Source organism: Coregonus clupeaformis, chromosome 7 (assembly GCF_020615455.1).
Source record: "Coregonus clupeaformis isolate EN_2021a chromosome 7, ASM2061545v1, whole genome shotgun sequence".
Classification (NCBI taxonomy): Eukaryota; Metazoa; Chordata; class Actinopteri; order Salmoniformes; family Salmonidae; genus Coregonus; species Coregonus clupeaformis.
The window spans coordinates 12,265,284-12,290,243 of record NC_059198.1 but is presented as its reverse complement, the minus strand read 5'-3'; the positions used below and the strand labels follow the sequence as shown (position 1 = coordinate 12,290,243).

At 42.2% G+C, this 24,960-nt stretch overlaps 1 protein-coding gene across 1 annotated transcript in view; it reads right to left on the bottom strand.

Moving 5' to 3' along the window:
- Nucleotides 1-2,062: 2,062 nt before the first annotated feature.
- The window catches only part of nle1 (notchless homolog 1 (Drosophila)), a 30,504-nt gene continuing 7,606 nt past the window's right edge, over nt 2,063-24,960 (bottom strand). Inside the window, exons 4-13 of the mRNA XM_041880282.1 lie at nt 24,575-24,654; nt 15,275-15,351; nt 11,071-11,168; nt 10,791-10,983; nt 10,529-10,664; nt 10,334-10,380; nt 10,031-10,233; nt 9,461-9,620; nt 2,723-2,793; nt 2,063-2,633 (exon numbers count right to left, since the gene is read on the bottom strand). Coding sequence (XP_041736216.1) covers nt 2,621-2,633; nt 2,723-2,793; nt 9,461-9,620; nt 10,031-10,233; nt 10,334-10,380; nt 10,529-10,664; nt 10,791-10,983; nt 11,071-11,168; nt 15,275-15,351; nt 24,575-24,654 — 1,078 coding nt within the window. The 3' untranslated portion in view covers nt 2,063-2,620. The remainder of the gene's footprint in view (nt 2,634-2,722; nt 2,794-9,460; nt 9,621-10,030; nt 10,234-10,333; nt 10,381-10,528; nt 10,665-10,790; nt 10,984-11,070; nt 11,169-15,274; nt 15,352-24,574; nt 24,655-24,960) is intronic.

Sequence of the window (24,960 nt, the reverse complement as noted above, 5' to 3'; positions counted from 1 at the left end):
GATACTCTGGAACGACATGTACAACAGCGTGTTCCAGTTCCCGGCCAATATCCAGCAAACTCGCACAGCCATTGAACAGCAGTGGAACAACATTCCACAGGCCACAAATCAACAGCCTGATCAACTCGGTGTGTCGCGCTGCATGAGGTAAATAGTGGTCACACCAGATACAGACTGCTTTTCTGATCCATGCCCCTACTTTTTATTTTTAAGGTGTCTATAACCAACAGATGCATATCTGTATTCCCAGTCATGTGAAATCCATATACTAGGACCTAATGAATTTATTTAAATTGACTGATTTCCTTATATGAACTGTAACTTAGTAAAATCTTTTAAATTGTTGCATGTTTATATTTTTGTTCAGTGTATTTTAATACAGACTAGCTCAAAACAATAATTGAAAATTACAAATTCCCCAAGGGATCATGATAATTTTCTGGTAAAAAAGTGGGGGTGCAAAAACATGCATTTGGACCCCTATTTTGAAAGTAGGGGTGCAGCTGCTCCGTTTGCTCAGGCACCTATGACTATGTGGACAATGCTCCTTTTAAAAGGAGCATGCTGCAGATGTCGTCTCAAGGGTAAATTAACTTTGAAAGCCAAGAGCCATGTGCTTCTCTACAAGGTGCCTTGCAATTAATCCCTGCTTTAGTCCAAAACTGGTAGATTTAATTCTGCGTCAAAATAAGCATGCGGTCACCCAATCAGTGTCTGTTCTTGAAGTTTGATCAACCAATCACAGAGTCTGTTCCATCTCCTAACAGACAGTTCTGTGAAAGAGTACTTTATATTCCTCTCTGGTTCTATAAACTACGGCACAAACACACACAGACAGACTTCCACAAAATGACAGTACTCAGAACTTTTTATATCTACTGTGTTTAATAATGAAACACTATAATCTCGGTTTACATAATAGAATACAGAGGGAGAGGGAGGAAGTGGTCCTTCAGACAGGGACTAGATCAGACTATCAGACACAGCAAATAACTGTTAAAACAGTAGAGCCATCAGGCTAGGTATAGAGGACCAGTCAGTCATAGAGCAGAGCAGCTAACAATCCTGTCACTAACTGTCCTGTCACTTAAGTAGAGGGAAGCAGCAGAGCAGGACTTAGCCCTTTAGCCTAGCAGCTGACTGCCCACAGAGAGGATTAGAGCAGAGACACAGCAGTGTCAGGAAGGAAGGATGTATTAGTCAAGAGAGAACCAGCAGGTCAGAAGCAGCCAGTAAGAGAAATGTTATTATAGTATAGAATTACACAACGGGTGGGTCTAATCCTGAATGCTTATTGGTTAAAACCACATTCCAGCACGTCTCTTCCACAAGGAATGGAACATGTAGAACGAACGACTGAACGACTGGTCTCTAGCAACCGATCCGATGGAACGAATGACCAGCCGGCTTGGGTAGCAATCCTAGAATTGCGTCGGGACTATATATTGTGGAAGGATGAAATAGTATAAATTAATTAATCAAAATAACATTTAATGAAAATATGTCAATCATTATTTGAATATGTTGGTAACCTGTTGCATAAAATGATAATGCCCTCAAAGCCGGTGTTTGGAGGATATATTGGCACCCGTGCCAATATATCTTCCAAATACCAGCTTCGAGGGCATTATCACTTAAATATTGCTATTTCGTTTGTATATAGTTTCATGGACAGAAAGCATGCGTGGGAGGCTAGGGGGGTGGATGTAACTTCTTGCCACTGGAGGGCAGAAATACAAAAGGTGATGGGTCAGGTCATAGTTATCACTAGCTAACAGGGGGAAAAAATTGCTAGGTAGTAGTACAAAATATACTACTAAAGTTGAAAAGTACTGGATGTGCGAGAGAGGGTTTCCTTCCACCATATTTTTGGCACCAGTCCCTTTTATATCCAAGTCACAATTATAGTTTAAACCTAACCTAGTGATAAAAATGCACAAGCTAGGCCCATTTGAAATATCGCCATCTCCTGGCAGCATTTACCCTCCAGATTCAGTAGCTTGAACCCCCCCCATTAGATTTTGGCAGAACTTTTTTTAAAATGAAGTAAAACTGAACATAATTCATTATGGTTTTTATTTTTATTGTAGTTAGTTTCAGTATAGTTTTCATTTTTCAAAAGGGTTTGTTAATTATATTTATTTCAGTTTACTAAATGGTTTTTCCTGATTAGTTTTACTTTCCTATAACAACCTTGAGAGAATGCATTAGTAGAAGACACCAGGTGTTCCAACGAGCTGTATTAAGACTCCTTTACTCCTACAGTCCCCCTGCTGTGTACCTGCCAGCTAAGGCTCAGGTATAGACGTCAACACACACATATATTAGATATCGTACCTTACTAGCCCCAGGCTCCCTCCACTAATGCCACCCCTACTTCCATACCTCTAGTTATATCCTCCTCTCCATTTCTCATCACTCTCTCCCTTTCCTTTCTTCCTCCTACATCACATTGATCAGCAGTCCTCAGTAAGTGTGGCTGTTGTTGACAGTTAAAAGCAGGGCATTATGGTCCAATGTAGGACCAGGACGTCTCAGACCGCTGGCCCCGCATCCTGTCAGTCATCCTGGCCTCCTGATTGGTGGAGACAGGGGCTAGTAAGGCACGTGATTGGTGTGGCTACCTCCTCCATCTGTTAAGATACAGGAAATAGAGCTGTTACTCTACTGACCACGAGAGAGAGAGCGTGTGAGGAAGTTAGTGTGTGTGAGAGGGACTTACATTCTGAGACACTTGTCTTTTCCTCCGCTGACTACTCTCTGACCATCAGGACTCCAGTCCACAGCAAACACCTGTGAGCGAGAGTGAGAAAGTGACAGACAGAGACAGAGGGACAGAGTTATATATGTTACAGTAATGGTGCAATTCCACTGAAGATTTACCCCAGTGTTTTACCAAAAAGCCTCAGATTTTTGTGTTTCCACTGCCAAGGCCCAGCGACTCACTGGGCCATGGCCTCAGTGGACCTGCTGCGACTTCGGGCCAAGGCCAGGCCACTGGTACTTTTCAACTAGCATTTAACATAATGGATAACTGTGAACATAGGTTTACACTAGCGATGTTACAAATGGACAATTGTTCTTAACATTAATATAAAAAAAAGTCCGATTTTATTTTATATTTTATAAACAATCCATTCACATACAAATGACAACATCATACAAACATCAACTACATCACACCTGCCCAGACCCACAAGCTCACACCCATCTCCAGAACACGCATCACTTTCCGCCACATGGCCTCAAACAGCACCATTTTGTTTATCTCCGTAGCCCACGCACTTTACATTTTTTGATAATAAAGCATTTGACCTTTCCATTGCTTTAATGTTTATTTTTAAAAGATAATTGACGAGAAAATAACTAATTTCATTAATTAGGTTCCAACATTCCCTCCATCTCGTGCCAATATCAGTTGGGAACTGTGAAGAGACCTCCTGTGGCATGTCTTGTGGGGTATGCATGGGTGTCCGAGCTGTGCGCCAGTAGCCCAAACAGATAGCTCGGTGCACTCAACATTTATGAGAGCTATTATGTCAATACCTCTCATAAATACAAGTAGTGATGAAGTCAATCTCTCCTCCACTTTGAGCCAGGAGAGATTGACATGCATATTAATGTTAGCTCTCTGTGTACATCCAAGGGTCAGCCGTGCTGCCATGTTCTGAGCCAATTGCAATTTTCCTAAGTCCCTCTTTGTGGCACCTGACCACACGACTGAACAGTAGTCCATGTGCGACAAAACTAGGGCCTGTAGGACCTGCCTTGTTGATAGTGCTGTTAAGAAGGTAGAGTAGCACTTTATTATGGACAGACTTTTCCCCAGCTTAGCTACTGTTGAATCAATATGTTTTGACCATGACAGTTTACAATCCAGGGTTACTCCAAGCAGTTTAGTCACCTCAACTTGCTCAATTTCCACATTATTTATTACAAGATTTAGTGAATGATTTGTCCCAAATACAATGCTTTTAGCTTTAGAAATATTTAGGACCAACTTATTCCTTGCGACCCACTCTGAAACTAACTGCAGCTCTTTGTTAAGTGTTGCAGTCATTTCAGTCGCTGTAGTGGCTGACGTGTTGAGTCATCCGCATACATAGACACACTGGATTTACTCAAAGCCAGTGGCATGTCGTTAGTAAAGATTGAAAAAAGTAAGGGGCCTAGACAGTTGCCCTGGGGAATTCCTGATTCTACCTGGATTATGTTGGAGAGGCTTCCATTAAAGAACACCCTTGTGTTTTGTTAGACAGGTAAACTCTTTATCCACAATATAGCAGGGGGTGTAAAGCCATAACACATACATTTTTCCAGCAGCAGACTATGATTGATAATGCCAAAAGCCACACTGAAGTCTAACAGCACCCACTATCTTTTTATCATCAATTTCTCTCAGCCAATCAGTCATTTGTCTAAGAGCTGTGCTTGTTGAATGTCCTTCCCTATAAGCGTGCTGAAAGTCTGTTGTCAGTTTGTTTACTGTAAAATAGCATTGTATCTGGACAAAAACAATTTTTTCCAAAAGTTTACTAAGGGTTGGTAACAGGCTGATTGGGCTGCTATTTGAGCCAGTAAAGGGGGCTTTACTATTCTTAGGTAGCGGAATGACTTTTGCTTCCCTCCAGGTCTGGGGCACACACTTTCTAGTAGGCTTAAATTGAAAATATGGCAAATAGAAGTGGCAATATCGTCCACTATTATCCTCAGTAATTTTCCATCCAAGTCGTCAGACCCCGGTGGCTTGTCATTGTTGATAGACAATCATTTTTTCACCTCTTCCACACTCACTTTATGGAATTCAGAAATACAATGCTTCTCTTTCATAATTTGGTCAGATATACACTACCGTTCAAAAGTTTGGGGTCACTTAGAAATGTCCTTGTTTTCGAAAGAAAAGCATTTTTTTTGTCCATTAAAATAACAACAAATTGATCAGAAATACAGTGTAGACATTGTTAATGTTGTAATTGGCTATTGTAGCTGGAAACGGCTGATTTTTAATAGAATATCTACATAGGCGTACAGAGGACCATTATCAGCAACCATCAGTCCTGTGTTCCAATGGCACGTTGTGATTGCTAATCCAAGTTTATCATTTTAAAAAGGCTAATTGAGCATTAGAAAACCCTTATGCAATTATGTTAGCACAGCTGAAAACTGTTCTGCTGATTAAAGAAGCAATAAAACGGGCCTTCTTGAGACTAGTTGAGTATCTGGAGCATCAGCAATTGTGGGTTAAATTACAGGATAAAAATTCCCAGAAACAAATAACTTTCTTCTGAATCTCGTCAGTCTATTCTTGCTCTGGGAAATGAAGGCTATTCCATGTGAAAAATTGCCAAGAAACTGAAGATCTCGTACAACGCTGTGTACTACTCCCTTCACAGAACAGCGCAAACTGGCTCTAACCAGACTAGAAAGAGGAGTGGGAGGCCCCGGTACACAACTGAGCAAGAGGACAAATACATTAGAGTGTCTAGTTTGACAAAAAGACGCCTCACAGTTGCCTTGCTCAGATGTTGAAATGCAGTTATCTACTTTATTTCTCAGAATGAGGACGAGCTGCCAATTCCATATATAAATTGTGTTTTAGGCTTATTGCACATTTATAAAACAGAACCTAGACAGCTAGTATAAGCTGAGCATACATTTTCCAGAATCAATGTTCATTGATACAGTGAGGGAAAAAAGTATTTGATCCCCTGCTGATTTTGTACGTTTGCCCACTGACAAAGAAATGATCAGTCTATAACTTTAATGGTAGGTTTATTTGAACAGTGAGAGACAGAATAACAACAACAAAATCCAGAAAAACGCATGTCAAAAATGTTATAAATTAATTTGCATTTTAAATGAGGGAAATAAGTATTTGACCCCTCTGCAAAACATGACTTAGAACTTGGTGGCAAAACCCTTGTTGGCAATCACAGAGGTCAGATGTTTTTTGTAGTTGGCCACCAGGTTTGCACACATCTTAGGAGGGATTTTGTCCCACTCCTCTATGCAGATCTTCACCAAGTCATTAAGGTTTTGAGGCTGACGTTTGGCAACTCGAACCTTCAGCTCCCTCCACAGATTTTCTATGGGATTAAGGTCTGGAGACTGGCTAGGCCACTACAGGACCTTAATGTGCTTCTTCTTGAGCCACTCCTTTGTTGCCTTGGCCATGTGTTTTGGGTCATTGTCATGCTGGAATACCCATCCACGACCCATTTTCAATGCCCTGGCTAAGGGAGCCCAAGATTTGATGGTACATGGCCCCGTCCATCGTCCCTTTGATGCGGTGAAGTTGTCCTGTCCCCTTAGCAGAAAAGCACCCCCAAAGCATAATGTTTCTACCTCCATGTTTGACGGTGGGGATGGTGTTCTTGGGGTCATAGGCAGCATTCCTCCTCCTCCAAACACGGCGAGTTGAGTTGATGCCAAAGAGCTCCATTTCGGTCTCATCTGACCACAACACTTTCACCCTCTGAATCATTCAGATGTTCATTGGCAAACTTCAGACGGGCATGTATATGTGCTTTCTTGAGCAGGGGGACCTTGCGGGCGCTGCAGGATTTCAGTCCTTCACGGCGTAGTGTGTTACCAATTGTTTTCTTGGTGACTATGGTCCCAGCTGCCTTGAGATCATTGACAAGATCCTCCCGTGTAGTTCTGGGCTGATTCCTCACCGTTCTCATGATCATTGCAACTCCACGAGGTGAGATCTTGCATGGAGCCCCAGGCCGAGGGAGATTGACAGTTCTTTTGTGTTTCTTCCATTTGTGAATAATCGCACCAACTGTTGTCACCTTCTCACCAAGCTGCTTGGCGATGGTCTTGTGCCCATTCCAGCCTTGTGTAGGTCTACAATCTTGTCCCTGACATCCTTGGAGAGCTCTTTGGTCTTGGCCATGGTGGAGAGTTTGGAATCTGATTGATTGATTGCTTCTGTGGACAGGTGTCTTCTATACAGGTAACAAGCTGAGATTAGGAGCACTCCCTTTAAGAGTGTGCTCCTAATCTCAGCTCATTACTTGTATAAAAGACACCTTGGAGCCAGAAATCTTTCTGATTGAGAGGGGATCATATACTTATTTCCCTCATTAAAATGCAAATCAATTTATAACATTTTTGACATGCGTTTTTCTGGATTTTTTTGATGTTATTCTGTCTCTCACTGTTCAAATAAACGTACCATTAAAATTATAGACTGATCATTTCTTTGCCAGTGGGCAAACGTACAAAATCAGCAGGGGATCAAATACTTTTTTCCATCATTGTACTCCCATTTTAGTAGTGTCTGCTCTGTGCACAATTTGAGGAGTTGAGACATAAAAAAGGGTATTGGTAGAAAGGTCTCTTCTATTACAGTAAAATAATGTCTTAATGTGTTTCGGTGTACATACAGTGGGGAGAACAAGTATTGGAAACACTGCCGATTTTGCAGGTTTTCCCACTTACAAAGCATGTAGAGGTCTGTAATTTGTATCATAGGTACACTTCAACTGTGAGAGACGGAATCTAAAATCCAGAAAATCACATTGTATGATTCTTAAGTAATTAATTTGCATTTTATTGCATGACATAAGTATTTGATACATCAGAAAAGCAGAACTTAATATTTGGTACAGAAACCTGTTTGCAATTACAGAGATCATACGTTTCCTGTAGGTCTTGACCAGGTTTGCACACACTGCAGCAGGGATTTTGGCCCACTCCTCCATACAGACCTTCTCCAGATCCTTCAGGTTTCGGGGCTGTCGCTGGGCAATACGTACTTTCAGCTCCCTCCAAAGATTTTCTATTGGGTTCAGGTCTGGAGACTGGCTAGGCCACTCCAGGACCTTGAGATGCTTCTTACAGAGCCACTCCTTAGTTGCCCTGTCTGTGTGTTTCGGGTCGTTGTCATGCTGGAGGACCCAGCCACGACCCATCTTCAGTGCTCTTACTGAGGGAAGGAGGTTGTTGGCCAAGATCTCGCGATACATGGCCCCATCCATCCTCCCCTCAATACGGTGCAGCCGTCCTGTCCCCTTTGCAGAAAAGCATCCCCAAAGAATGATGTTTCCACCTCCACGCTTCACGGTCGGGATGGTGTTCTTGGGGTTGTACTCATCCTTCTTCTTCCTCCAAACACGGCGAGTGGAGTTTAGACCAAAAAGCTCTATTTTTGTCTCATCAGACCACATGACCTTCTCCCATTCCTCCTCTGGATCATCCAGATGGTCATTGGCAAACTTCAGACGGGCCTGGACATGCGCTGGCTTGAGCAGGGGGACCTTGCGTGCACTGCAGGATTTTAATCCATGACAGCGTAGTGTGTTACTAATGGTTTTCTTTGAGACTGTGGTCCCAGCTCTCTTCAGGTCATTGACCAGGTCCTGCCGTGTAGTTGTGGGCTGATCCCTCACCTTCCTCATGATCATTGATGCCCCACGAGGTGAGATCTTGCATGGAGCCCCAGACCGAGGGTGATTGACCGTCATCTTGAACTTCTTCCATTTTCTAATAATTGCGCCAACAGTTGTTGCCTTCTCACCAAGCTGCTTGCCTATTGTCCTGTAGCCCATCCCAGCCTTGTGCAGGTCTACAATTTTATCCCTGATGTCCTTACACAGCTCTCTGGTCTTGGCCATTGTGGAGAGGTTGGAATCTGTTTGATTGAGTGTGTGGACAGGTGTCTTTTATACAGGTAACGAGTTCAAACAGGTGCAGTTAATACAGGTAATGAGTGGAGAACAGGAGGGCTTCTTAAACAAAAACTAACAGGTCTGTGAGAGCCGGAATTCTTACTGGTTGGTAGGTGATCAAATATTTATGTCATGCAATAAAATGCAAATTAATTACTTAAACATCATACAATGTGATTTTCTGGATTTTTGTTTTAGATTCCGTCTCTCACAGTTGAAGTGTACCTATGATAAAATTTACAGACCTCTACATGCTTTGTAAGTAGGAAAACCTGCAAAATCGGCAGTGTATCAAATACTTGTTCCCCCCACTGTATATACATATATATACATAAATAAAATGTAGGCTATTTACTTAATTTTTCTTCTAATAAAATGCATAATTTTAACAAACAATTGTTGCAATTCATATCTTGCAGTAAAATACTTTAAATCTCAAGAGAAAACAGGTTAAATGTAAAATAAAATAAAAAATAAAAGGTTTCATAATCTCTTATTTCGAAAACAGTCATGATCATATAGGCCTAGATGATATCTGAAAGAAATACAATAAATGTTCAGTCATTTAAATTATAAACAATACCACAACAACTAAAGTATTAAATAATTTTGCTGTGTATTTCGGATGGAATCAAGGCATTAGAATGTACCAGAGGACACCAAAAGAGAACTTGTTTGGCAAAACAGCCCAGGAGGGGCACCTGGCTGGCTACTTTTCTTTTTTTTTTTTGGCTGGCTACTCCATGTGCTTGTGGAAAACACTATCCCTCCCACCCTCTCACCTCATCTGCGTGTCCAGGTAGGTCAGTGTGTAGTTTGCCAGTCTTGATGTCCCAGACCTTCAGAGTGGAGTCACTGGACCCACTGACCATCAGTCTACTGTCTGCTGACCACGCCACCTGGTACACTGCTGCTACATGACCACGCAGGGACTGTAGGTACCTACACACACACACACACAAGGTTAGAGTCCCACCCGGCGGAGAATACATCTGGTATTGAATCATGTTTTTATTCTCTGTAAAACAGAGCTGGTGCTTAGTGAATCAAATGCTCAGTGTGAATCAGAATAGAACAGAGATCTGGAATCGGTCATTATGCAAGCATAGCGGCTCAGTCGGTAGAACATGGTGCTTGCAACCCCAAGGCTTGTCGGCTCAGTTCCCGCTGGGGCCATCCGTATGTAAAAAAAAAAATTATGCACACATGTCCAAGTCGCTTTGGATAAAAGCACCTGCTAAATGGCATGTATTATGGATTAGAATTCCCCCACTACTATTACATACTACCCAGTGCAGTTCCACCAATACTATACATACTTCCTAGTGCAGTTCCACCAATACTATACATACTTTCCGGTGCGTCCGTCCCAGATCTTGATGGACTTGTCGAAGGAAGCCGATGCGAGGAGGCGTGTGTCGGGGGAGAACAGGACCTCATTGACCAGAGCGCTGTGACCCGTCAGCCTTGCCAGAGGCTTCTTATCCTCTGCTGGGTTCCAGAGGAACAAGGTGAAGTCATCAGAGCCCGACACCAGACGCTCCGGGGCCGCACCCTACACAGAGGGACATAGGTTCAGAGTGGACCCCAGGAACCCCTTGGCAGCAGCTATTGGGGATCCTAATAAATACTAAATACACAGTAGAGACACTTACCCTGACTTTGTTGTATCTCTGCAAGGCTTTCTCTTTGAGTTCCTCAACTGTGGAGAGAACGGAGGTGTCAAAACTATGTTGTTCAATATCACTACTCCAAGACCGAGAGTTAGGCAGAGACAGAGGTGTAAGTATGTAGAGTCAGAGAAAGATCGAAGAAGGAAAGAGAGAGAGGCAGAGGACAGATGTACGTACATGTTCCAGTCTGGTCCTGGGGGTTGATGGTAGCGTCGGCGGGATCGAAGGCGCCGGTACGTAGCACGTAGTCAGTACTGAGAGCCAGGGTGTTGACCCAGTGAGCATGGCCTTGAAGAGTCCTGCACTGGACCCCCTGAGGAGGAGAGGAGGGGAGGAGGACAGGGGTCAGATGAAGTATAATGTCTCCCTCCCAAATGGCCCCTTATTCCCTATATAGTGCACTACTTTTGACCAGGGTCTCGCGCACACACTCCCTTACGTCTTTAGCCCTCCAGACTTTAACGGTCCTGTCCTGTGATGATGTGTATAGCAGTCCGTCTCCGCCCCACTTCACACAGGTAACAGACTGGGTGTGCCCCGTCAGGATCCTCTCACAGCGGCCCAACACAACGTCCCAAACCCTCACCGCCCCGTCCTTACTGCTGCTAGCCAGGTAACGGCACTCTGGGTTACTGAGGAGAGAGAAGGCAATATAGTTATATTAGAGAGAGAGGTGAAAAGAGAGAGATGAAAGGATAAATAGAGGAGTATAATCTTACAGGTGTAGAGGTTCCCAGCAGATCCATGTGATCCACTTGGTGTGTCCTGTCAGGGTCTTTCCCATCTGCTGTCCTGTCACTGGGTCCCATATACAGATCTATACAGATAGGCACACTGGTTAACACACACACACACACACACACACACACACCTGAGACTGGGTCCCAGATACAGATCTGAGGAGAAACAGTGAGTATGTGTGTGTGTGTATGTGTGAGGGGAAATGTGTGTGTGTGTGTGTTTAACCAGACACATTGTAGTCTTTAGAAACAGATACTGTTATTTTCCTATTGGGTCATATGTTAACAGACTTGTTTTGTTCAACAAAAGTAGTTTTTATTTATTTTTTATTTTTTTACCTGGGTGGGTGTGTGAGCACATGTGCATGAGTGAGTGACAGTGTGAGTCAGGGTTGGGGTCAATTCCAACGTAATTTCAAATTAAATTCTGGAATTGAAGCAGGAAGTGGAGAATTCACTTAGAATTGAATTGGAATTGCAGCAATCTTCAAACAATTTTCTATTGGAATTTAGACTGAATTGGAATTGAAAAAGAAAACCATCATTGGAATGCAATTCATTTGGAAAATAAAAGCATCCTTGGAATGGAATTAGATTTAAAAAAAAACTTAAATTGTATTACAATTGTGCAAATTCCAGTTACTGGAGTTAATGCATTTAGCATTGAAATTGAATGCAAACTTGTTTTTTTGGTCCAACTAAAGTGATAGGTCAACCAAATTACATATTGGCTTCCTTATTCTTAAGCAGTCTATGAACCATGGCCTTGTCATTTTGTAATTTGGGTCCCTTAAAAGGATAGGAGCATGACTTTTTTACTCAACAAAGTAACACTGTGTGGTCAAAGACATAGTTGCAGTCACAACCTGGTTACCTATAACTACAAACAGTTAAATGTTTTATTTTTTATATTTATTAACTTATTTGCGGATATCTTCTAAACTACCCACAACGCACTATTCTTCAACATCATATCGAACCCAACATACTGCCGTTGCAAGAGCCACGCTCTACTAACTGAGCTACAGAGGTCTACAACATGTTGCATTGCTTACTTTTAACCTTGGATAAATTCTGGTGTCAGGGGGCTGATTAACATATTTCCCAGCATACCGTTTTACTGGTCCATTTTCCCCAAAATTCTTTGTTTCCATGTGTGTACATTGATTGCTCTTTATATTATGCAGCACAAAGATAAATATATACATCTTTTTTTAATCTACTCTAATCTGTCAGTGGTTGGATTTATTGTACCCGTTATTGAGAATGATGGAGCCAGTTCATATGGTTTAGGTTGTCTTGTCAACTGTATGCACCAACCTCATAAGGATTGGACCCTTTTTTTCAATTTTCATCTAAAATGACATACCCAAATCTAACTGCCTGTACCTCAGGACCTGAATGAAGCAAGGATATGCATATTCTTGATACCATATGAAAGGAAACACTTTCAAGTTTGTGGAAACTTTAGCGCACATTAGCTCAACCGTCCCGTATACGGGACACCAATCCCGTAGAGGTCAACTTGCAATCAGTCGGAATGTAAAAGGTGGGTGATGAACTACCCTAAATATTGCAAATCCACCGATTGGTTGGATTTCAATGGGACATAAACACCACCCTGAAGGTTCTCACAATTTGATAAATTGGCCTAAAGTGGTGTGCAAGTCAATTATATAATTTCGCTGTGCTAGGAAGTAAACAGGCAATCAAAGATGTACCTTCTGGTATTTGAGTACACTTATAATTACATATTTTATGTAGCCTTTGATAAGAGGCTGGACATGCAAGTGAATGCAATGACAGTCTCTTTCACTAACACACGCCATCATGAGTGGTAATTCCAGTGTTCACTCTAAAGGCACACTGGGATATATGCAAATGTATGGATATACAGTGGGGGAAAAAAGTATTTAGTCAGCCACCAATTGTGCAAGATCTCCCACTTAAAAAGATGAGAGGCCTGTAATTTTCATCATAGGTACACGTCAACTATGACAGACAAATTGAGGAAAAAAAATCCAGAAAATCACATTGTAGGATTTTAAATGAATTTATTTGCAAATTATGGTGGAAAATAAGTATTTGGTCAATAACAAAAGTGTCTCAATACTTTGTTATATACCCTTTGTTGGCAATGACACAGGTCAAACGTTTTCTGTAAGTCTTCACAAGGTTTTCACACACTGTTGCTGGTATTTAGGCCCATTCCTCCATGCAGATCTCCTCTAGAGCAGTGATGTTTTGGGGCTGTCGCTGGGCAACACGGACTTTCAACTCCCTCCAAAGATTTTCTATGGAGTTGAGATCTGGAGACTGGCTAGGCCACTCCAGGACCTTGAAATGCTTCTTACGAAGCCACTCCTTCGTTGCCCGGGCGGTGTGTTTGGGATCATTGTCATGCTGAAAGACCCAGCCACGTTTCATCTTCAATGCCCTTGCTGATGGAAGGAGGTTTTCACTCAAAATCTCACGATACATGGCCCCATTCATTCTTTCCTTTACACGGATCAGTTGTCCTGGTCCCTTTGCAGAAAAACAGCCCCAAAGCATGATGTTTCCACCCCCATGCTTCACAGTAGGTATGGTGTTCTTTGGATGCAACTCAGCATTCTTTGTCCTCCAAACACGACGAGTTGAGTTTTTACCAAAAAAGTAATATTTTGGTTTCATCTGACCATATGACATTCTCCCAATCCTCTTCTGGATCATCCAAATGCACTCTAGCAAACTTCAGACGGGCCTGGACATGTACTGGCTTAAGCAGGGGGGCACGTCTGGCACTGCAGGATTTGAGTCCCTGGCGGCGTAGTGTGTTACTGATGGTAGGCTTTGTTACTTTGGTCCCAGCTCTCTGCAGGTCATTCACTAGGTCCCCCGTGTGGTTCTGGGATTTTTGCTCACCGTTCTTGTGATCATTTCGACCCCACGGGGTGAGATCTTGCGTGGAGCCCCAGATCGAGGGAGATTATCAGTGGTCTTGTATGTCTTCCATTTCCTAATAATTGCTCCCACAGTTGATTTTTTCAAACCAAGCTGCTTACCTATTGCAGATTCAGTCTTCCCAGCCTGGTGCAGGTCTACAATTTTGTTTCTGGTGTCCTTTGACAGCTCTTTGGTCTTGGCCATAGTGGAGTTTGGAGTGTGACTGAGGTTGTGGACAGGTGTCTTTTTATACTGATAACAAGTTCAAACAGGTGCCATTAATACAGGTAACGAGTGGAGGACAGAGGAGCCTCTTAAAGAAGACGTTACAGGTCTGTGAGAGCCAGAAATCTTGCTTGTTTGTAGGTGACCAAATACTTATTTACCACCATAATTTGCAAATAAATTCATTAAAAATCCTATAATGTGATTTTCTGGATTTTTTTCTCTCAATTTGTCTGTCATAGTTGACGTGTACCTATGATGAAAATTACAGGCCTCTCATCTTTTTAAGTGGGAGAACTTGCACAATTGGTGGCTGACTAAATACTTTTTTCCCCCACTGTATTTCTATCACGAATCTGGTTTTGAACTATGATTTAAGCAATTTACATGTTTAAATGTTACATAAAGGGTTTGTTTGAATATTTTTTTAAAGTGTAGCAAATGTGTTTTAGGCATTTTCCAATCGCTAAAAAAGTTGTGATTGTAATCATTTTTATAGCATAATAATAATAATAATAATAATAATATGCCATTTAGCAGACGCTTTTATCCAAAGCGACTTACAGTCATGCGTTCATACATTTTTTTTGTGTATGGGTGGTCCCGGGGATCGAACCCACTACCTTGGCGTTACAAGCGCCGTGCTCTACCAGCTGAGCTACAGAGGACCACGGAGGTTTGTTCCCCAAACTGTGCCAAACCAATTGGGGGGGGGACTATAATGCAATAATGAATAATACAGTAGCCACTACCGAGTGGAATAGAGTATTTTGGGCATTATTTCATGCTATTAAACAGCTTTAATTTATCTAGAATTAATGAATTAGGAATTGTATTTTTGAAAAGACTTATTATTGGCATTCGAGATGAGTTGAATTGAATCAATTTAAAGAAATGCTATGGAATTTTGAATGGATGGATTTTCTAGGGATAGGGAATTTAATTGGAATTGAATTTGTGGAATTGACCCCAACCCTAGTTTAAGTGTGTGTGTGTGTGTGTGTGTGTGTGTGTGTGTGTGTCTCTCTCTCACCTGGCTGTTCTTGCAGCCAGAGGCCAGCTTCCTGCCGTCAGGTGACCAAGAAATAGTCAGCACCCAGTGGGAGTGGCCTAGAGAGGGGAGGAGACAGTGAGTGTTCACAAGGGTCAGGTCGATCAATTCTACACATTGCTGTGTGTGTGATGGGCATGGTTATTCGAATACTGAAATATCAGAACGGACGTTAGCATTCGATTACCTGCGAGAGTATTCATTTAAAAATAAAACATAGAAATTATATAATGCATCTCATTTACATAAGTATTCACAACCCTGAGTCAGTACTTTGTAGAAGCAGCTTTGGAAGCGATTACATATGTGATCTTTCTGGGTAAGTCTAAGAGCTTTCCACACTTGGATTGTGCAACATATGCCCATGTGGTCCATAACAGAAACAGTAATTGAAAGACCTTTAGACCAATACATATTCACTAGTGATGCATGGGTTGACTCATAACCCACAGTCCCTGCGGTTATATCCGCGGGGCTGGCAGGTTTAGGGTCATGAAATATTGTGTGGATGAAGGGTGGGTGGGTGGGTGGGTGGCGGGCGTTTAGAAAAAATTGAAAACTATCCATTAAAAGTCCATAAATGTATAATTTTTGTGCAATTCATATCTATAGGCTACATTGAGGTTTTCCTTTCATTATTTGTATCTGGCGTTAGTGCGTAGCCTAAGCCTAATCTTTAGGGCCTAACTGTAGTGTGCCAAATACACGCCAAATGGTTTTGGGAACTTTGGCCAGAAAAGGTTTATGTCAATCCACTGAGGCAAAAAGGACAGTGTCGCAGTATAACTCCATAACAGAAAATGCGAAATGGAGAGTTGAAAATAAATAGAAGGGAGGGCCAGAACAGTAGTCTAATGTTTGGGAAAGATTTGGTGAAGTGGTAAAAGAGGATGATAGCAGTGCCAGCTATGCGGCTATGTTATGTGTGATGATTGTGAGGCGGTATACAAATTCGACAGTCACAAGACGGAGACTTCAAGGGAACTGTACTGTTCAGATGGGTTGAATGGAATAGTATCCTAAATGAAATCTTCACATTGACTGTAGGTATACAGTGGGGAAAAAAGTATTTAGTCAGCCACCAATTGTGCAAGTTCTGCCACTTAAAAAGCTGAGAGAGGCCTGTAATTTTCATCATAGGTACACGTCAACTATGACAGACAAAATGAGGAAAAAAATAATCAGAAAATCACATTGTAGGATTTTAAATGAATTTATTTGCAAATTATGGTGGAAAATAAGTATTTGGTCAATAACAAAAGTTTCTCAATACTTTGTTATATACCCTTTGTTGGCAATGACACAGGTCAAATGTTTTCTGTAAGTCTTCACAAGGTTCACACACTGTTGCTGGTATTTTGGCCCATTCCTCCATGCAGATCTCCTCTAGAGCAGTGATGTTTTGGGGCTGTCGCTGGGCAACACAGACTTTCAACTCCCTCCAAAGATTTTCTATGGGGTTGAGATCTGGAGACTGGCTAGGCCACTCCAGGACCTTGAAATGCTTCTTACGAAGCCACTCCTTCGTTGCCCGGGCGGTGTGTTTGGGATCATTGTCATGCTGAAAGACCCAGCCACGTTTCATCTTCAATGCCCTTGCTGATGGAAGGAGGTTTTCACTCAAAATCTCACGATACATGGCCCCATTCATTATTTCCTTTACACGGATCAGTCGTCCTGGTCCCTTTGCAGAAAAACAGCCCCAAAGCATGATGTTTCCACCCCCATGCTTCACAGTAGGTATGGTGTTCTTTGGATGCAACTCAGCATTCTTTGTCCTCCAAACACGACGAGTTGAGTTTTTACCAAAAAGTTATATTTTGGTTTCATCTGACCATATGACATTCTCCCAATCCTCTTCTGGATCATCCAAATGCACTCTAGCAAACTTCAGACGGGCCTGGACATGTACTGGCTTAAGCAGGGGGACACGTCTGGCACTGCAGGATTTGAGTCCCTGGCGGCGTAGTGTGTTACTGATGGTAGGCTTTGTTACTTTGGTCCCAGCTCTCTGCAGGTCATTCACTAGGTCCCCCGTGTGGTTCTGGGATTTTTGCTCACCGTTCTTGTGATCATTTTGACCCACGGGGTGAGATCTTGCGTGGAGCCCCAGATCGAGGGAGATTATCAGTGGTCTTGTATGTCTTCCATTTCCTAATAATTGCTCCCACAGTTGATTTCTTTAAACCAAGCTGCTTACCTATTGCAGATTCAGTCTTCCCAGCCTGGTGCAGGTCTACAATTTTGTTTCTGGTGTCCTTTGACAGCTCTTTGGTCTTGGCCATAGTGGAGTTTGGAGTGTGACTGAGGTTGTGGACAGGTGTCTTTTTATACTGATAACAAGTTCAAACAGGTGCCATTAATACAGGTAACGAGTGGAGGACAGAGGAGCCTCTTAAAGAAGAAGTTACAGGTCTGTGAGAGCCAGAAATCTTGCTTGTTTGTAGGTGACCAAATACTCATTTTCCACCATAATTTGCAAATAAATTCATTAAAAAATCCTACAATGTGATATTCTGGATTTTTTTCTCTCAATTTGTCTGTCATAGTTGACGTGTACCTATGATGAAAATTACAGGCCTCTCTCATCTTTTTAAGTGGGAGAACATGCACAATTGGTGGCTGACTAAATAAAAAAATTCCCCACTGTATGTGTATGTATATATATATATATATATATGTTTTTTTTTTTTTGAGGTGTTCTCCAAATCAGCTTTACTTCGGAAACAATCCCACAACACCCTGCGGTCAGCATCACAATTAATGAAAAACGTCTAAAAAAGGTGGGATACATTTTTGTAAATGAGGCGGGTGAAGTTGGGCATCTACTCGTCAATCTGCGGGCACATTTCATCCCTGGGAATTTCCACAGCTATCAACAATGGAACGAGGGCTTCTGCAATAATTTCGCTTCACAAAGTGGATGCCAGCAGCACCAGCAGAGACCGCGAGCATAATCACTGGCATGGAAGTGAACTGGGTAAGTGAAAGAGCTAGCTAGCTTCCTACCTCTATGCTAATGTTAGCTAGCTATAGAGCTACCACATTCAGCTCACGTCTTCCATCTAAATAACACTAATAAAGTTAACCAAATGTAAACATGTCTGCTAGCTGTTGGTAGCCAACTGCTGATGCTGTCATAGATAATACAAGCCTTCTCTTCCTCCATTTCTAAATGAATGTGGGTATTTCTTTCTAGCTGGCAAAAGAAGTGAGCTAGATCTTGTTTGTGTACTGCCATATGTCGATAACATAGATGTTTTCACTGGTATGGGCTAGTAAATATCCTAAACCTAGCCAGTTAGACAGTGATAGCCACAAGCTAAAACCGAGGGGAGAGAGAATTCACTTTGTTTCATCAGCTTCTGGCTTGCTAATGTTCACTCAAACGTTTTCCACAAGTACAGCACATTCGGAAATTATTCAGACCCCTTTACTTTTTCCACATTTTGTTACGTTACAGCCTTATTCTAAAATTGATTAAATAAAAACAATTCCTCAATCTACACACACAATACCCCATCATGATAAAGCGAAAACAGGTTTTTAGAAATCTTTGCAAATGTATACAAAACAGAAATAATTTACATAAGTATTCAGACCCTTTGCTATGATACTAAAAATGTTTAGCTCATGTGCATCCTGTTTCCATTGATCATCCTTGAGATGTTTCTACAACTTTATTGGAGTCCACCTGTGGTAAATTCAATTGATTGAAAATGATTTGGAAAGGCACACACACCTGTCTATATAACAAGGTCCCACAGTTAACAGTGCATGTCAGAGCAAAAACCAAGCCATGAGGTCGAAGGAATTGTCCGTAGAGCTCCAAGACAGGATTGTGTCGAGGCACAAATCTGGGGAAGTGTACCAAAAAATGTCTGCATCATTGAAGGTCCCCATGAACACAGTGGCCTCCATCATTCTTAAATGTAAGAAGTTTGGAACCACCAAGACTCTTCCTAGAGCTGGCCGCCCGGCCAAACTGAGCAATCAGGGGTGAAGGGCCTTGGTCAGGGAGGTGACCAAGAACCCTATGGTCACTCTGACAGAGCTCCAGAGTTCCTCTGTCGAGATGGGAGAACCTTCCAGAAGGACAACCATCTCTGCAGCACTCCACCAATCAGGCCTTTATGGTAAAGTGGCCAGACGGAAGCCACTCCTCAGTAAAAGGCACATGACAGCCCGCTTGGAGTTTGCCAAAAGGCACCTAAAGACTCTCAGACCATGAGAAACAAGATTCTCTGGTCTGATGAAACCAAGATTGAACTCTTCGGCCTGAATGCCACGCGTCACGTCTGGAGGAAACCTGGCACCATCCCTACGGTGAAGCCTGGGGGTGGCAGCATCATGCTGTGGGGATGTTTTTCAGCGGCAGGGACTGGGAGACTAGTCAGGATTGAGGGCAAGATGAACTGAGTAAAGTATAGAGATCCTTGACAAAAACCTGCTCCAGTGCGCTCAGGACCTCAGACTGGGGCGAAGGTTCACCTTCCAACAGGACAACGACCCTAAGCACAAAGCCAAGACAATGCAGGAGTGGCTTCGGGACAAGTCTCTGAATGTCCTTGAGTGGCCCAGCCACAGCCCGGCCTTGAACCCGATCTAACAGCTCTGGAGAGACCTGAAAATACAGTGAGGGAAAAAAGTATTTGATCCCCTGCTGATTTTGTACGTTTGCCCACTGACAAAGAAATGATCAGTCTATAATTTTAATGGTAGGTTTATTTGAACAGTGAGAGACAGAATAACAAAAACATCCAGAAAAATGCATGTCAAAAATGTTATAAATTGATTTGCATTTTAATGAGGGAAATAAGTATTTGACCCCCTCTCAATCAGAAAGATGTCTGGCTCCCAGGTGTCTTTTATACAGGTAACGAGCTGAGATTAGGAGCACACTCTTAAAGGGAGTGCTCCTAATCTCAGATTGTTACCTGTATAAAAGATATCTGTCCACAGAATCAATCAGATTCCAAACTCTCCACCATGGCCAAGACCAAAGAGCTCTCCAAGGATGTCAGGGACAAGATTGTAGACCTACACAAGGCTGGAATGGGCTACAAGACCATCGCCAAGCAGCTTGGTGAGAAGGTGACAACAGTTGGTGCGATTATTCGCAAATGGAAGTAATACAAAATAACTGTCAATCTCCCTCGGCATGGGGCTCCATGCAAGATCTCACCTTGTGGAGCTGCAATGATCATGAGAACGGTGAGGAATCAGCCAAGAACTACACGGGAGGATCTTGTCAATGATCTCAAGGCAGCTGGGACCATAGTCACCAAGAAAACAATTGGTAACACACTACGCTGTGAAGGACTGAAATCCTGCAGCGCCCGCAAGGTCCCCCTGCTCAAGAAAGCACATATACAGGGCCGTCTGAAGAATGCCAATGAACATCTGAATGATTCAGAGGAGAACTGGGTGAAAGTGTTGTGGTCAGATGAGACCAAAATCGAGCTCTTTGGCATCAACTCAACTCGCCGTGTTTGGAGGAGGAGGAATGCTGCCTATGACCCCAAGAACACCATCCCCACCGTCAAACATGGAGGTGGAAACATTTTGCTTTGGGGGTGTTTTTCTGCTAAGGGGACAGGACAACTTCACCACATCAAAGGGATGATGGACGGGGCCATGTTCCGTCAAATCTTGGGTGAGAATCTCCCTCCCTCAGCCAGGTCATTGAAAATGGGTCGTGGATGGGTATTCCAGCATGACAATGACCCAAAACACACGGCCAAGGCAACAAAGGAGTGGCTCAAGAAGAAGCACATTAAGGTCCTGGAGTGGCATAGCCAGTCTCCAGACCTTAATCCCATAGAACATCTGTGGAGGGAGCTGAAGGTTTGAGTTGCCAAACGTCAGCCTCGAAACCGTAATGACTTGGAGAAGATCTGCAAAGCGGAGTGGAATAAAATCCCTCCTGAGATGTGTGCAAACCTGGTGGCCAACTACAAGAAACGTCTGACCTCTGTGATTGCCAACAAGGGTTTTTCCACCAAATACTAAGTCATGTTTTGCAGAGGGGTCAAATACTTATTTCCCTCATTAAAATGCAAATCAATTCATAACATTTTTGACATGCATTTTCTGGATTTTTTTGTTGTTATTCTGTCTCTCACTGTTCAAATAAACCTACCATTAAAATGATAGACTGATCATGTCTTTGTCAGTGGGCAAACGTACAAAATCAGCAGGGGATCAAATACTTTTTTCCCCTCACTGTAGCTGTGCAGCGACGCTCCCCATCCAACCTGACAGAGCTTGAGAGGATCTGCAGAGAAGAATGGGAGAAACTCCCCAAATACAGGTGTGCCAAACCTGTAACATCATACCTAAGAAGAATCAAGGTTGTAAATCGCTGCCAAAGGTGCTTCAACAAAGTACTGTGTAAAGGGTCTGAATACTTGCGTAAATGTAATTTCAGATTATTGTTTATTTACATCTGCAAAAATGTCTAAAAACCTGTTTTTGCTTTGTCATTATGGGGTATTGTGTGTAGATTGATGAGGGGAAAAAACTATTTAATCCATTTTAGAATAAGGCTGTAACGTAACAAAATGTGGAAAAAGTCAAGGGGTCTGAATACTTTCTGAATGTACTGTAATTGATTAAATTAGATTTTTATTCTATTTAGACTAATTGTGTCAATATGTTGTGAATATTATAGAAAACCCTTCACAGCCTTTATCTTTAATAAAAAGTGAAGTGTCACTTGGTGAGCACCAGTTTACCATGTACAGTCGTGGTCAAAAGTTGAGAATTACACAAATATTAATTCTCACAAAGTCTGCTGCCTCAGTTATGATTTGCATATACTCCAGAATGTTATGAAGAGTGATCAGATGATTTGCAATTAATTGCAAAGTCCCTCTTTGCCATGAAAATGAACTTAATCCCCAAAAAACATTTCAGCCCTGCCACAAAAGGACCAGCTGACATCATGTCAGTGATTCTCTCGTTAACACAGCTGAGAGTGTTGACGAGGACAAGGCTGGAGATCACTCGGTCATGCTGATTGAGTTAGAATAACAGACTGGAAGCTTTAAAAGGAGGGTGGTGCTTGAAAACATTCTTCTTCCTCTGTTAACCATGGTTACCTGCAAGGAAACACGTGCCGTCATCATTGCTTTGCACAAAAAGGGCTTCACAGGCAAGGACATTGCTGCTAGTAAGATTGCACCTAAATCAACCATTTATCGGATCATCAAGAACTTCAAGGAGAGAGGTTCAATTGTTGTGAAGGCGGCGTCAGGGCGCCCAAGAAAGTCCAGCAAGCACCAGGACCGTCTCCTAAAGTTGATTCAGCTGCGGGATCGGGGCACCACCAGTGCAGAGCTTGCTCCTGAATGGCAGCAGGCAGGTGTGAGTGCATCTGCACGCACAGTGAGGCGAAGACTTTTGGAGGATGGCCTGGTGTCAAGAAGGGCAGCGAGGAAGCCACTTCTCTCCAGGAAAAACATCAGTGACAGACTGATATTCTGCTAAAGGTACAGGGATTGGACTGGGGTAAAAGCTTGTCCGGAGAAGACAAGGTGAGAGCTACCATCAGTCCTGTGTCATGCCAACAGTAAAGCATCCTGAGACCATTCATGTGGGGGGTTGCTTCTCAGCCAAGGGAGTGGGCTCACTCACAATTTTGCCTAAGAACACAGCCATGAATAAAGAATGGTACCAACACATCCTCAAAGAGCAACTTCTCCCAACCATCCAAGAACAGTTTGGTGACCAACAATGCCTTTTCTAGTATGATGGAGCACCTTGCCATAAGGCAAAAGTGATAACTAAGTGGCTCGGGGAACAAAACATCGGAATGTTGGGTCCATGGCCAGGAAACTCCCCAGACATTAATCCCATTGAAAACTTGTGGTCAATCCTCAAGAGGCGGGTGGACAAACAAAAACCCACAAATTCTGACAAATTGATTATGCAAGAATGGGCTGCCATCAGTCAGGATGTGGCCCAGAAGTTAATTGACAGCATGCCAGGGCGGATGGCAGAGGTCTTGAAAAAGAAGGGTCAACACTGCAAATATTGACTCTTTGCATAAACGTAATGTAATTGTCAATAAAAGCCTTTGACACTTATGGAATGCTTGTAATTATACTTCAGAATACCATAGTAACATCTGACAAAAATATCTAAAAACACTGAAGCAGCAAACTTTGTGAAGACCAATACTAGTGTCATTCTCAAAACTTTTGACCACGACTGTACAGTAAGCTATAGGCAATATGTTCCTCCACCGTGTGAGTCATAGAAATTATGATCTTGTGTTCGGGGCTTTCCGGCAGTCTTCATGGTTTTTATATGAAGGGAGCATAAATTGTAAACTAACAAAGAATTGTTCAAGTTAGAACCCATGTACATTAGTTATTATAAACTGGGTGGTTTGATCCCTGAATGCTGATTGGCCGACAGTCGTGGTATATCAGACCATATACCAAAGGTATGACAAAACATTTATTTTTACTGCTCTAATTACGTTGTTAACCAGTTAATAATAGCAATAAGGCAACTCGGGGTGTGTGATATATGGCCAATATACCATGGCTAAGGGCTGTATCCAGGCACTCTGCGTTGCATTGAAAGAACAGCCCTTAGCCGTGGTATATTAGCCATATACCACACCCCCTCGGGCCTTATTGTTTAAATATACAGCACCAACCACATACATATCAGATAAGGTCCTTTATTTGCTACCTAGACTTTAAAAATAAGGCCTAGCTTTTTTGCCAATATCGTGCAGTCCTACGTGGCAGTGTGGAAATGACCTCAAACTTTAGGTTGAAGTTCGATTGAACAGTATAAAACAATAATTGAAATCAATTATAATGTGTGTTGTCCTGGGGTCCTGCACAACTCATAAAGAACATCTTTATTATTCAAAAACATAAGTCACATTTTTTACCCCGGACCCCCGTCTACTGTTCGTACACCCCAATTTCGATCTACATCTTGATTTACCCAGTTTATCAATAGAAATGTACCCTTCAAATACATTATTACCATTATGTTGTTATGAAGTTAGATTGTTAAAAACAAATTGATTGTATGATTGCATAATTAATTTATAACAATTACACATGCAATAATTTAATTCAAAAGATGCCCAACAATTGAACAGAGCAGTAGCTGTGTTTATCTGTCTGGATTAAGTGCCATTCTGTGACTTTGGCTAATATATTTTTTTTTGCTGTGGTATCATTTTGGTATCGTGATACTAAACCTGGTATCGAAGTCAAAATTCTGGTATCGTGACAACACTAGTGAGTGTACCTCTGGAGGTATGTTGTGGTGTCTCGGTGGTCAAGTCCCAGAACCTCACTGTAGTGTCTCCAGAACCACTGGCCAGGTACCTGAGGAAAACACACATTACAGCTAGCCCAGCGTGTGTGTATATCTCTGTCTGTGTGTGTATATCTCTGTCTGTGTGTGTATACAGTGAGGGAAAAAAGTATTTGATCCCCTGCTGATTTTGTACGTTTGCCCACTGACAAAGAAAAGATCAGTCTATAATTTTAATGGTAGGTTTATTTGAAGTGAGAGACAGAATAGCAACAAAAAAATCAAGAAAAACGCATGTCAAAAATATTATAAATGGATTTGCATTTTAATGAGGGAAATAAGTATTTGACCCCTCTGCAAAACATGACTTAGTACTT